We start from the raw sequence: 13,413 nt of genomic DNA, 5'->3' as shown, positions 1-13,413 counted from the left end.
TTGACAGGGGTCATGAAATGACGGGCGTATTGTCCCAATCATTGCCACTTTAGATCCACTTGGTTCAGTTTCCTTCTTCTTCTCTCTCTCTCTCTCTCTCTCTCTCTCCCCATCTCCCTCCCTCTCTCTCTCTCTCTCTCCCCATCTCCCTCTCTCTTTTTTCCTGCACTCTGTCTGCCCATCCTCGCCAACTTTGCCGAAGACGAGAGATGGCACGGCACCCTCCGAAGGCAGTGTCGAAACATGTATACTGACACACCGTTACGCCTACAGCGTCACGGTCGTCTCCATCCTCCGTCTCCGATCGCTCATCTACTTCTCCAAGACGGACAACCCCACCTGGCAATTCTACGACGTATCGCTCTGGTCCGATGTCGAGGTCAGCGTCGCCGTCATCTGCGCCTGCCTGCCCGCCGTGCGCCTCCTGCTCGTCAAGATGTTTCCCGTCCTCGGCGGCACCTCCAACCGACATGCCGCGTACTACCAGAAGGACTACCACAGCGGACACCGCGGCGGCCCCTCCGTCGGGGGCGGCTCCATCGCCGGCGCCAGCCACTCGGTCCACGTCTCGGCCGGTGGCGGGGGAGGAGACGCCCGCTCCCAGCCGGGTAGCAATGCGGCCGACGAAGGTGCCAGCATAGATTCCAACTCGGGCATCATCTTCCACAACAAGACCTACCAGGTCCAGGTGACCGACAGTGACGAGGTGAGCTTGGTGAATCTGGCGAGGGGGAAGGGGCCTGGTACGGCGTTGTAGTCGGGAATCCATCACACGCACACACACACGCACACACAAAGAAAAAAGAAAAGGATATCAAAAAAAAGCATCTTTAGCATCGTATAAGTAGTAGTATATACCCCATTTCATATAGCAATGAATGTACGAGTATGAAAGAAGAAGAAAGGCTATCCAACAGACGGATGAAAGAGTCTGTCTCTGTTAGGACGAGCCATGGGGTTCTGATGAAGGGAGGCATCAAAGAAGCTCTAGGGATTTTCGGGACCCAAAGTGTTCCCAACTGTCCCTGACGGTTCGCCCAGACACGTTGGCCGATGACCCTCAGCCTGTCGTCTGCGATGATGGCATGGCCACCTGGCCCGCCAGCCACAGCTGCGATTTGCTACGTTCGGCGGTCATCTTCTTCCCCAGAGAAGCGGATACCTAGCAAGCTCGATAGCGATACGCCGCTCCCGGAGTCGAAGTGCACATCGATATACCGATTATATTATCATACGTTGTCCAGAGGCGAGACGCTGGCACCTTGGGGCATATGATATCTTGGCGACCTGCATCTTATCTGCTCAGGGGTGCTGGAGACCTGGCGCCTGGCATCTAAGGGCAGACGCCTGGGCAGCGTCACACGCACTTACAAGTTTACGTTGGAGCTGAGAGACCCCTGTAAATTGGGGGGAGGGACCACCGTAGGGCACTGCTAGGATAAGCGGCTTCCTGCTGCATCAATACCTTACCGCTCTGGGCAGAATTCTGGATGCTTCTTCCTCCACCATCATCACACACACACACACATACGCACGCACGCAAGACATCCTCCTCTCCCCCACTCCGCCACGCAGAGAGAACCCGCCCATCAGGGCAAAAGCAAGGAATCGCCCCTGCAATTCAAGTAGTGGCGGAGGAATAGAATGCCTCGGTTACGGGCGAGGTATCTGTCGTGCTTCTACTGCGGCAAGCGATCTGGCACGCGCTTCGATGGCGTCACGCGCCAGTTTACCTGCCAGTATTGCGATGCGACGAACTATCTGGATCAGGTATGATCTCTTCTCTCTCCTCTCTTCCTCTCTCTTCCTCTCTCTTCCTCTCTCTTCCTCTCTCTCTCTCTCTCCCTCTCCCTCTCTCTTATACTATACTGACCGATCACCCCTCAAGAATGGAGAGATTACGGACCCCCCCGTCGCGACCGAATATGTAGCCCCGACGGCAACGATGCCGGCGACGATCAAGCCGCTGTCGACGTCACCATCGTCATTGTCGACGCCGTCACGCCCCATCTTCTGCGACACATGCCTCAAGAATCAGCGGCTCTTCATGGCCTCCCTGGCGCAGTACGCGCCTAGCAACGGCGACCAGGACGACATCCAGCTGGACCGCGAGTACTACCGGTTCCGTCGCCGGCTGGAGAAGCGCTACCCGCAGGTGTGCGGGTCGTGCGAGGCAGCGGCCGGCGAGGCCATCCAGCGCGCCGAGTACACGGCCAAGACGGACCACCTGCGCAAGATGATGGAGCTGGGGCGGAGGCAGCGGTCCGCGCCGCGCCGCCGTGCCGTCGTATCCCGTACCTGGCTTGAGTGGGTCGACCTGCTGGCCCGGACGGCGTGGTGGGGCGCCCTGGCGCTGCAGCTGCTCTGGCACGTCGGCGCCGTGGCTGGCCTGCTCTCGACGCCGGGGGAGGACGAGAGCGGCATGAGAGATCCGGACGACGACGGCGGTGACGGCGGCGCATGGGCGGCGACGGCGACGGCAGCCGCGGCGGCCTTCACCGCTGAGCTCCGCCGCCGTCTGCCGCCCGACGGGGACGAGCGGGCGCTGCTGCGCGCCAGCGTCGCGGCGTCCCTGGCCTCGGCGTGGTGGAATCCAAAGTTCCCCCAGGTGACGCGCGGCTTCACGCGGCAGCTGTCGGGCCTCAGGCAGTGGTACCTTGTCCAGGCCGTCGCGGTGGCCGCCCGGCTGGCCGTGAGCAGGACCGATCTGTCCGGCCAGGCTAGGAGCGCCCAGCTGAGCGCGCACGGAGCCATGGCCCTCCTGGCCGTCATATCCGCCTCCGTGGCCAGACGGTCCATCAAGACGGACACGAGACCGCTGTTCGGTCCGCACAGCAGGACCGTCTCCCCGTCTCGGATGACGTCGTCGTCGCCGTCTCCGGCTCACCAGCCGCCAGCGGCGACCACACCTCCCAAGCGACGGCAGCAGCAGCAGCAGCAGCAGCAGCCCAGGAGTCTTGCTGAGACGCTAGACGAGGTCCTACCCGACCCCACCACCGACCCCACCACCACCACCACCAGCACCGTCGGTGCGTCAACGCCGACATGGACAGACGAGCTCTACCACGACTACCAATTCACCCCGGGGCGACCGTCGTCACGGACGTCTCCGCAAGCATCACAGCCAGACGAGATGGACTGGACCCCGACGGCACCGCAGATCCTCCCCCGCGCCCTGAAGGATGCACCGTCCCCGACGCACAGACGGTTCGGCCAGGCGCCGACCCACGAGGGCAGCGGTCCGTTCTACTACCGCACCCCCCCCGCACCCGTGCACCCCGCCCGACGACTGCGCAACCCCCCCAACCAGCCTGCGTTCTGGCCTTCGGCCTCCAGCTCGGCTGAGAAGGAGAACGAGAGCCAGGCCCCGTTCAGGAGAGCGGGGTACGACATGCGGCAGCACCAGACCGCCGCTTCGGCAGCGGCCGGCGTCGAGTTCGCCAAGCAGAACTTCTTCGCGCCTCGCCAGGAGGCCGCAGAGGATGAGTCGCTTGCTAGCATGCTCGGGAGCGGGTTCCGTCTCGAGGATGATGAGGGGAAGAAGGGGGGGGGGAAGAGTTGGTTAAGTTGGCGGTGATTCTTCTCTATTCTGTTGAAGCCAAGAAAAAAAAAAAAAGAGAGAAAACCTTGATTCTTGTTTCGACCTTTTTTCTTTACTATCTCTTATCTCGGTATATATATAAAGGGAGGGGAAGGGGGGGTATATGAATGGTAGGGTGGGCAATGCTATAGTAACTAACGTATGAACAAACTCGAATGATGATGAATGTCGGATAATCATATCACGGCGGACTCCGCCCCGGAACGGAGGCTAAACTTGTACGAGAAGGGGAAAAAAAAGAAAGAAATACGAGTACATGATGTGAAAAAGTGGATCGCATATCGGACCCGTGTTATAGAGGTCCGTGTATGATAGGTATTATTACAGGTAAAAAAGAGAAGAAGAAGAGGAAAAATGACGTTTCATCCGTACATGTGTCATTGGTGATGATTGACGTTCTCCGGCTTGAACAAGGAGAGAAGAGAAAGAAGAAGACGGGGGAGAAGAAAAAAAAGGAAGGGAAAAAAAAAAAAAAACTCCTTCTTGGCAGAAAAAGATGCGTTCAAGTTGTCAAAAGTGCCCTTTAGGCGTTGACTCCCCCCCTCCCAAGAAAAAAAGAAAAAGAAAAAAAAAGAGGAAAAAAAGCGTGGGCTACCCCTCTTTAGGGGACCGCAAAAAAAAAAAAGCTTAACGATGATGCTTAAATGCTTAATGAAATGTCACATCGCAACAGATAATGATGAAGGAACAGAAAAAAGGAGGAAGAAGAAGGGGGAATGTGGTGGTATATGGATAACGCGTTACGAGATATATAAAAGAAGCAAAAAAAAAATTTCAAGTATTTTTTTTTTAAAAAAAATTGTAATCATGATATATATAAAAAAGGACTTTCAACTCTCTGATACTGAATCTCACATCATGACATTGAATCCGACGCTGAACCTCAGCTCGAAATATAGTTTATGACCGAGTCGACAATAGATCTCTTCCTCTCCTCCTTCGGGACGACGAGAGACATGGCCTTTATGATCTGAGCGTCGCTGGCGCTGCTGGGGGGTAAGCTGACGGGGCCCAGATCGTTAAAGTTGATGCCGCTGAAGAAGATGTAGCCGAACGGGCCGCCGAGGGCAGTGAGGACATCCCCGCCCACCTGCTGCCTGGCGCGGGTGATGTACGAGTGAACCAGGTCCTTTGCGTAACCCTTGTTCTGATAATCTGGGTGGGTGGCGAGGAGCTGGAGGTACGTGTAGGTCTGGTAGCGGTTGAAGAATTCGCGACGAGCCTTGTCCACCACCTCTGCGTAGGCGTTGAGACGGGAGTCGCTGACCGCGGTCTTGACTTGATCTTCTAACAGTACGCGTCAGAGACTTGTCGACGTGAGAGTGAGTCACACACACGCATATATATATACATATATATATATATATAGAGAGAGAGAGAGAGAGAGAGAGAGAGAAAGAGAGGGAGGGAGGAAAGGACACGAAACCCCCCACCCCAAGAAAAAGATTTATACTGGAGATGTAAGAAAAGAGAAACTCACCCTTCTTATCTCCCTCTTTAGATGCAGACATATCCCAGATGGCGACAGAGACAATCTTGGATGGGCGCTTGCTACCATCACCTCCCAGATCAATCACCTCAATGACCCAATCCTTATTGGAAGGATCCAGGTGCTTCCTGAGGAGGGACTCGATCTCGTCAAGATATGCCTGGTCCTGACCGCTCTTGGAGGGGACAAAGTTTGTCCACAGACGTTCCTTGTTGATGGCGGCCAGTATGACCTTGACCACCGCCGGGAGGTCTTCTAACGTTGCGAGGCGGGGGATCATGTTGTGTCTTTTTTTCTCTCTCTCTTTGTCTTGCCTCTCTCTTTTTCTTCTTCTTCTTCTTCTTCTTCTTGATGATGCAGAGAGAGATTTCGTCTGAGTATAGAGGTATTTATTATTATGTATGATTATGAGAGGGGAAGAGGGAAGGAGAGAGGGGGAAGGGGGGGAGGAGGGGGGGGGGGGGGGGGGGGGGGGGGGGGGCAAAAATAACAATAAAAGGTGGGAAGGAAGAAGGGAAGGAGGAGAGGGGAAGGAAGGAGGGTATTAGAAGTAAAAGGGGAAGGAAGAAGGGGGGGGGGGGGGGGGGGGGGGGGGGGGGGGGGGGGGGGGGGGGGGGAGGAGAGAAAGATGGAGGGGAAGAGGGGGGGAGATCCTTTGTTGTCCGTCTCTTCGAAACAGTACTTATCATAACGACATGTTCCCCGATACTATTGTCAAGAGTATTATGCCGAGTATTGGTTGCCGGCAGTAATATTGACTGTTACTCAGCAGTACTACTTAACTGTACGGAGTAGGGGAGTAGGTGAGTGGTACGGACAAGTTTGTTGGTGCGTTCGCGTCCATCAGTCGCATGCGGCCTTGGCCTGTTACGCGCAGAGCGCCTGAGAACGGTATCGATGTACATATACCTTGTATCGTGACATGAAATCATGCACACAGTAATACAGACCAGCAGTATCCGTACTTCGTAGTATATATGGTTCAGTATCAGCAGAGTATAGTATTGGCAGTAGGTAGGTACATCCATCCGCTGGTACGTACGAATACGTCGTACCCCTTTAGTCACGCCCCGTCACCCGTCTGATGATGCATGCAGCCTACACGGATACTGCATCGCATCTCTCTCCGTCATTGGTTCTGGCGGAAAAGAAGAGAAAAAAAAGGATGTGAGAGCTTGGCAGACAGATGAGCATAAGGATACACACACACACACCACACACATGAAAAGTCCAAGCCACATATCCTTCCTCGGCCCCCCTTTTTTTTTTCTCTTTTTTTTTTTTCCGCTCTGCACCAGCCTCAGTCATCATCACCAGCCTCAGTCATCATCACCAGCCTCAGTCATCATCACCAGCCTCAGTCATCATCACCAGCCTCAGTCATCATCACCAGCCTCAGTCATCAATCATCAATTCCTCCACGAGGGCCGGACCGGATCAGACTAGGCACCTGACTGGACCAGACTGGACCAGACCGGACTCGGCTGGGGACTGGCTAAACATCTCCACTGACTCCTCTTACTTTCCCCTCTCCTCCCCTCTCCTCCCCTCTTCTTCTCTGGCAACGGCGAGTGCGGCCGCTCCTCAACTGGCTCCTTCCCCGCATCGAGACTCCGCACCAAATTAAGATACGGAAGTGGTCGTCGGTCTTTTCTCTCTTTTCTCCGACCAGCTCTCCAAGTTTCCCCCACACCACCAAACACCCCACGTTTCTGTACTGTACCAGTACTACATATACTCCGTGCAAGTACTCAGCAGCGGTACGAGTCAGTACACTACGTGATGGTTTCTTCGGATCAAGTCTGACCGAGGGGCCCTATATCGCCCTTCACCCGTCGCTCTTCACGGTCGCTTCTACGCAGTCGCAACACCCAGATGCACATCTCTGCATCCTTGGACATGTCCGTCATTCCCAGCAAATGCCTCACCCCTCGTAATGGATGAGCCGTCAGGTACGCCCCCGCCCACCAAGGCGCGCAAGAAACGCATCCCAGTATGCAGAGTCCCCCCTTTACCCTATCCCTATCCTGCATCACCCGACATCTCGGCTGACGACCTCTCCTAGAAAGCCTGCGGTGCCTGTCGCCATTCAAAGGTCTGCCTTCTCGCCCTTCTGCGAGATCCCAACCTCGTTCTGTATGACATTTCCCTAATTCCAGCTTGGATCCCCTAGGTCAAATGTGATGGCCAAAGACCATGTTCTCGGTATGCATATCCGACTCACTCTCGGCTGGCTGAAGCAGCATCATCTCTGACCTTTTGGGGGGGCAGATGCCAATCTCTCAAGAAGACGTGCACATTCGAGGAGCCGCCACGAGATGCGAGAGAGAGGTAAGAGGCCAACGTCCTGACATCTCTTCCTATCTGCTTGCCTCGCTGCTAGTAGGGTATCTCCCCTTCCCTCTCCCCTCCCCCGACTGACTCTGTCCCCGTCTTCCCCTCTCTCTCTCTCTTCAGGAAAATCGAGACTCTGGAAAAGGAGCTCGACTCTCTCCGGTCCCAGCTGCATGCAGTCTCCTCCGTACCCCACCAGAGCTCCGTCGGCACCGACTCCTCCGTCGGTGGCCAGATGGACGCCTTCTCCAGCGAGCTGACTCCGGCCCCCAACACCGCGACGGGCTCGTGGATGGCGCCGTCGAACCCCCTCCAGGGACCGTCGCCCACCACCTTTACGCAGTCCCAGATCCAGACCAGCACGAGCCCTGCCACCGTCGGTTCCTTCCACCCCTTTCCGGCCGCTACCGGCAAGAGAAAGCGGTCTCATTTCGAGATACAGCCCGTGTCTGCGCCCGACTTCGTCTCGACCGGGCTGGTATCTGTAGAGGACGCCGAGCAGTACTTCAACACCTTCTTCCAGGGATGCCACCAGTACGTGCCCATCTTCGACCCGCAGTTCGACTCCATCGAGAGCATCCGCAGCCGGAGCGGTGTCCTGTTCAGCACCATCTGCGCCACCGGCTGTCGCATACTCAGGGGGAGCGACTCCAACTCCTGGCATCAGCTCAACTTTCATCTCAAGATACTTCTCAACGCCGTCATCGGCACCTCGGACAGGTCCCTGGAGGTGATACAGGCACTGCTCGTCCGGGCTTGCTACGTGTCGGAACGATCGCTCCTCGTCACCCTGGCCGCTCGCCTGGCTATCGAGGCCGGCCTCCCCGAGGCGTACGATGAGATGAGCACGAGCTACCTGCCCCTGTCCTCCGGCTCCGGGTCGAATCTGGCGGACGAGGAGAACATGCTGCGCAAGACGCGGACGTGGCTCCACCTCCTCAACCTCGGCCACATCCTCCACGTCGACGCAGGAGACCTGCTCACCTTCAAGTTCCGCGGCGACGTGCGGAGAGTCAGGGTCCTGCTCGAGAGCTCGCTGTCCACCGACCTAGACCTCCACCTCATCTCTCAGGTCGAGCTCAACGTTCTCCGGGCCAGCTCGCAGGCCTCCCTGTCGAACCACTGCAGCCACTCGGACGACGAGATCATGGAGGTTGTGCGGGACGCCCAGATCGACATTGACGTGTGGTTCAACGACTGGCTGCGCATCTTCGAGCGCGCCCCCTCCCAGCAGAAGCGCTGGCTCAGCCAGCAGCTGCGCATCCAGCGCTGCTGGGCCGTCACCATGGCCCTGTGCCGCTCCGTCCGGGTGTCGGGCATCGAGAACGTCGACGCCATGTCCCCCACGCAGCGGCACATCCTCCGCATGGCCAAGGGCGCGCTCAAGCAGCATCTGCAGATCATCATCGAGGAGCCGCGCGATTACCTGCGCAATCTGCGCTTCGCAATGGACTTTGTCTGGGCCAAATGTGCCTTCTGCTTCCTCCTGACCATGAAGCTCTCCATGCTTCTCGGTGACGAGGACGAGGCAGCCAGCCGCAGACTCATCGGCGTCGGTCAGATCCTCCTCGCCGAGCTGCAAGCCTCTAGCGGGAACGGGAACGGGAGCGGGAGCGGGAGCGGGAGCGGGAACGGAGGAGGTGCGGCCAGAAGCGGCCAGCGCAGCCGCGCCAACACGGGCCGGGTGTATCTCCAGCTCCTGCAGACAGGAATCGAGAAGTTCAGCCGCACAGTCCTACACGAGAACGTGGCCCTCCATACCACCGACACGGGGGCCAACACTCCGACATCAGGAGGAGCGCAGCAGCAGCAGCAGCAACCGCCACGGGCGCCGGGGGACCACAACGAGCTCGAGTCGTTTGTACCTGAGCAGTTTGTCTTCGAGTGGGACTTCCCAGGGCTGACGCTATTTTCCTCGCCGACGACCGACGCAGGCTGGTTGGATGACTTCTTGAGGAGTTCCCTCATCGGAGGAGAGGATCTATTCGGTCTGCCGTGGAATTCAGAAGAAGGTGACAGTTGACATTTAGGGGGGGAGAAGACGTGAGATGAATTGTCGAGATTATCTGAACATGTATAATAATAGTCAATCCCCCGGGATATATATATATTTATATATTTATATATTTATATTTAATAATGCATCATTCATTCCATGCAACCGGTAATGTCCTATTTATCCTATTTTTTTTTCTATTTTTTACTTTCCCTTTCCACCCCAAGCAAGACGTGCACTACATGAGATCAAGACAGCTCGAAGCGTCTCCTGCCCTTGACATCCTTGGCCAGCTCGGTCACCTTGGCCCCGTCGCTGGTGACGACCCTGTCGTCTCCGGCGGGGAGGATGACGACGAGGGTCTTCCAGGGAGCCACGAAGCCGGACGATTCGTCCCTGTCAAACTTGACGGTGACCTTGTCGTCTGTGGCCGTGTAGGAGAACTTGTACTGGGAGATCCTGTTCTTCTGCACGGAGCTGACGCCGTCGTCCTCGTACCACGAGTCGGCGTACCACTTCCCGGCGGACGAGGTGGGAGGGGGGAAGATCTCGACGGCGCGGTAGTCATCCAGGGGGAGGGAGGCGACGTTATCCTTCTCCCCGGCGCTGAGGACCTGGACGTCGCGGCCGACGGGGATGACGGTGCCGACCTTGGCGAGCAGGGGGATGCCGGCGCCGTGCCACTCGGCGTCGATGTCGGCCCACTGGCCAGCGGGGATATGCTGGAAGGGGGCGTTGATGTTGATGTAGCCGTCGTCCTGGTCGGACCCCTTGGGGAGGTAGACCCTCGACCGGTTGACGCCGGGCTCGTAGACGCCGCCGACGAGGAGGGAGCCTCCAAGCCAGTACTGGGTCTCGCCGTTGGTGACGTCCGACGTCCACACGACCGGGTCGGACTCGTAGCCCCACCCGGTCCAGCGCTGGGGCGGCACGGCGGTGAGGTGGCCCTCCAGCATGAGGGAGTAGATGTAGGGTATCATCTCGTAGCGGCGCTTGATGGCGGAGCGGACGTGGGGGGTGATGGCGGGGTACATCCAGGGCTCGATGACGTCGCCGACGGTGCTGTCGTTGCCCGTCTTGAAGCAGTTGATGGCGAAGCGGGGCGAGTGGCAGCCGAGCTGGACCCAGCGGAGGAGGAGCTCGGGCGAAGGCTGCTCGCCCTCGAAGCCGCCGATGTCGTGGCCGTAGCAGTGAATCAGGGACATGCCGGCGTTGAGGGAGAGGGCGTTGGCGCCCTTCATGCCGTCCCAGCTGGTGATGTTGTCGCCGCTCCAGGTGCTGGCGGCGTAGCGCATGGTGCCCGCCGTGGCGCCGCGCGTCAGGACGAAGGGCCGCGTGTCCGGGTCGTGGTCCACCATGGCGTCGTGCGATGCCTTGCCGTGCAGCTCCGTGTGCATGTAACGGCCCCAGAGGCCGACGTCGGGCCTGGCCCGGGCGGCCGCGGAGCTGTCGTCGGCGCCGGCGGCGGCGATGCCGGGCAGGTCCAGGTCCAGGCGGAGGCGCCAGTCGTCGCTGGTGATTGTGTACTCGTTGTTGTCGTTCCACATGCAGGCCACGCCCTGCTCGCACATGCGGCGCACACCGTCGTACCACCACTTGAAGCCGGCGGCCGAGGTGAAGTCGATGTGGCTGCCCATGCTGCTGGTGCCGCCGCCGGCGCTCCACAGCGGGGTCTCGCCGTAGGTGCCGGTGATGGGGTCGGTGAAGAAGGCCCCGGCGTCGGCGAGCTTCTGGTGCTCCGGGTGCGACTTGAGCACGTACGGCTTCATGTTGGCGATGACGCGGATGCCCTGGCGGCGGTACTCGGCCAGGAAGGCCTCCGGGTCGGGGAAGCGGTAGCGGTTCCAGTGGAAGACGTGGCGCGACTTGGGCGGCTCGTGGCTGACGTGGTAGCCCGACGACATCTGGTGGGCCGAGCAGGGTATGTCGTTCTCGCGCAGCTTCTGCGCCACCTCGAGCAGCGCCTCGTTGGCCGGCGGGGAGTCGAGCATCGAGTACTTGTAGCCGCCCGAGATGTAGCCCATGGCCCAGCGGGGGACGAGGAGCGGGAAGCCGGCGAGCTGGGCGTACGTCGACACCACGTCCCGCAGCGTACGGCCGACGATGATGTACTCGTCCAGGCCGCCGTAGTCCTGGCGGTACACCTTGTAGAAGCCCCACATGCCGTCCATCTCGGACCCGACCGAGTAGCTGCCCCGGCCCTGCATGGTCGAGAAGGTGGCTACGCAGCCGTCGGGCGTGGCGTTGATGAGCAGCGGGATGTTCTTGTAGAGCGGGTCCGTGCGGTACACGTCGTACCCGAAGCTGTCGGTGGCGGCCAGGTCGAACTTGCGGCCCGAGAGGTCCATGGGCGCCGCCTTCTCGCCCAGCCCGACGTGGAGGGTGCCGCGGTTGTAGCGGGTGAAGTGGGCGATGCCGTCGCCGTTGGCCGTGTACGACCGGTTCGGGATGTCGGTGTGCAGCGGCTTCCTGTCCTTCTTCTCCGCCTCCGCGCCGTCGCCGCCGCCACTTCTGTGGGAGACGGACACGACCGGCGTCGTCGACGTCTCCCAGTCGACCGAGGCCTCAAAGTCGCCAATCGCGATCGTCTTGATCTGCCCAGCACTCGTCACCACGGGCTTGGGTCCGGACGAGAGGTCGTGCTTGGGTTCGGGGATGCTGGGGAAGGGTGGGATCGGATACTTTTCCGACGTGAACCTTGTCCTGAAGACATTGGGACGGATCGTCTCGAATGTAAAGTCGAAGGAGAGGTCCTTATCACTGCCCGTGAGCTTGACGGAGGGGCTGTCGTCTTGGGGACCCTTCAGGGTCCATTGGGTGGGGATACGCTCTCTCTGGGGAGCCATCGTGTGTGTGTTTTATGAGAGATAGATTGGAGGGGTTTTCCTTTCTTTTCTCTTCCCTTTTTTTCTTCTGTTTTTTTTCTTCTGTGCGTGGTTCGCTCTTCTCGGAGAAGAAGAGAAGAAATAAAAGAAGGAAGATGTTGAGAATAATGAATGATACGGAGAAACCAGATGAGAGAAGCAAAAGAGGACCAAGACGCCCCCTTTTGAACCTTTCGGCCCAACATCATGTCACGCCCCCTTTACGCGCAGACGAAGAAGTTGACGGGCTCCCCTCCCCTCGGGAAGAAAACCCGACGAGATGACATCGTCGTACGCTGACGAGTGGGTGGGCGTGAAAGTCGATTGGATATCTTGATGAGGGGAAGGTCGGCATGGGTCGGACAAGAGATGGACTTTCTCCGAAGAGCGGGGGGGAAAGCGGGGGAGCGGGGGAGCGGGGGGAGCGGGGGGAGCGGGGAGGGGTCGGAGAAAGATGATAAAAGTCCGATCTGCAGCTGCTCGGCAGACCTCAACAGCACAATTACCCCAGATCCACCGTGCCCAGCACAATTGGACGGACGATCCGCATCCGGCATTGTGGTTCGAAGTAACACCGGAATACTACTTATCCCCCACGGGGAAATGCTACAATCCACCGACGTTATTTAGGATCGGCTTGTAAGACCGCTCGACAGTTTGTACGGTCAATGTGGGGAACGTGTTGGGGGCGAAATATATATCTTGGGGGAGGAAGGATTGAGAAACGAGAAGTTTTTCTTCCTCTCTCCCCCTTTTATCTCGACTACAACTTAATATCCACTCTTACATTGTTTCTATTTCTATTCTCTCTCCCCCCCCCTCTCTCTCTCTCCCTCTCTCTCTCTATTTCGCCTATATTTTCCCTCGATTCTCTATTTCCTTCCTTTTTTTCATTTCCTCCCAGAGGGGTGGAACCTGCTTACGATGCGCTTCTTCGTCTCGGGCGACAGTGTCGTCGATGATGCATCGCGCCCGTGCGGTGTCGTGTGCTCCTCCATTGTTGGTCCTGCCTACCTCCCTCCTTTCTTGTGCCCGTTGAGGCGGTTTCAGGAGGTCTTGTCTTTGGGCTGTGACGGGGTCGTCGTCGTCGTCGTCGTCGTAGCGTAGTGATGGGTACGAGGTGTTGTTC

General features: G+C 58.2%; 5 protein-coding genes across 5 annotated transcripts in view; 3 read left to right on the top strand and 2 right to left on the bottom strand.

The window, feature by feature from the left end:
* GMORB2_4640 (CFEM domain) overlaps positions 1–757 on the top strand; it is a gene marked incomplete at both ends in the record, with an annotated part of 2,759 nt that extends 2,002 nt beyond the window's left edge. Inside the window, one exon of the mRNA XM_035466614.1 lies at positions 274–757. Coding sequence (XP_035318162.1) covers positions 274–757 — 484 coding nt within the window. The remainder of the gene's footprint in view (positions 1–273) is intronic.
* Positions 758–1,644: 887 nt separating this feature from the next.
* On the top strand, positions 1,645–3,577 carry GMORB2_4639 (Pfam:DUF2349; the record flags this gene model as incomplete). Its single annotated transcript, XM_035466613.1, has 2 exons — positions 1,645–1,770; positions 1,889–3,577. 2 exons carry the CDS (start codon positions 1,645–1,647, stop codon positions 3,575–3,577), a joined length of 1,815 nt encoding a protein of 604 aa, XP_035318161.1.
* Positions 3,578–4,484: 907 nt separating this feature from the next.
* Positions 4,485–5,779, bottom strand: GMORB2_4638 (uncharacterized protein; the record flags this gene model as incomplete). The annotated part of the gene is made up of 3 exons (XM_035466612.1): positions 4,485–4,888; positions 5,082–5,342; positions 5,773–5,779. 3 exons carry the CDS (start codon positions 5,777–5,779, stop codon positions 4,485–4,487), a joined length of 672 nt encoding a protein of 223 aa, XP_035318160.1.
* A 1,507-nt stretch (positions 5,780–7,286) lies between these two features.
* On the top strand, positions 7,287–9,447 carry GMORB2_4637 (uncharacterized protein; the record flags this gene model as incomplete). Its single annotated transcript, XM_035466611.1, has 3 exons — positions 7,287–7,295; positions 7,570–8,880; positions 8,923–9,447. The coding sequence occupies 3 exons, from the start codon at positions 7,287–7,289 to the stop codon at positions 9,445–9,447; spliced, it is 1,845 nt and encodes a 614-aa protein (XP_035318159.1).
* Positions 9,448–9,668: 221 nt separating this feature from the next.
* Positions 9,669–12,266, bottom strand: GMORB2_4636 (Alpha-glucosidase, glycosyl hydrolase family GH31; the record flags this gene model as incomplete). Its single annotated transcript, XM_035466610.1, has 1 exon — positions 9,669–12,266. One exon carries the CDS (start codon positions 12,264–12,266, stop codon positions 9,669–9,671), a length of 2,598 nt encoding a protein of 865 aa, XP_035318158.1.
* Between the last annotated feature and the right edge of the window lie 1,147 nt (positions 12,267–13,413).

This window comes from Geosmithia morbida, assembly GCF_012550715.1.
Source record: "Geosmithia morbida isolate 1262 chromosome Unknown scaffold_22, whole genome shotgun sequence".
Lineage (NCBI taxonomy): Eukaryota > Fungi > Ascomycota > Sordariomycetes > Hypocreales > Bionectriaceae > Geosmithia > Geosmithia morbida.
The sequence above is the reverse complement of the archived record's forward strand: the minus strand, read 5'-3'. Positions and strand labels throughout refer to the sequence as shown.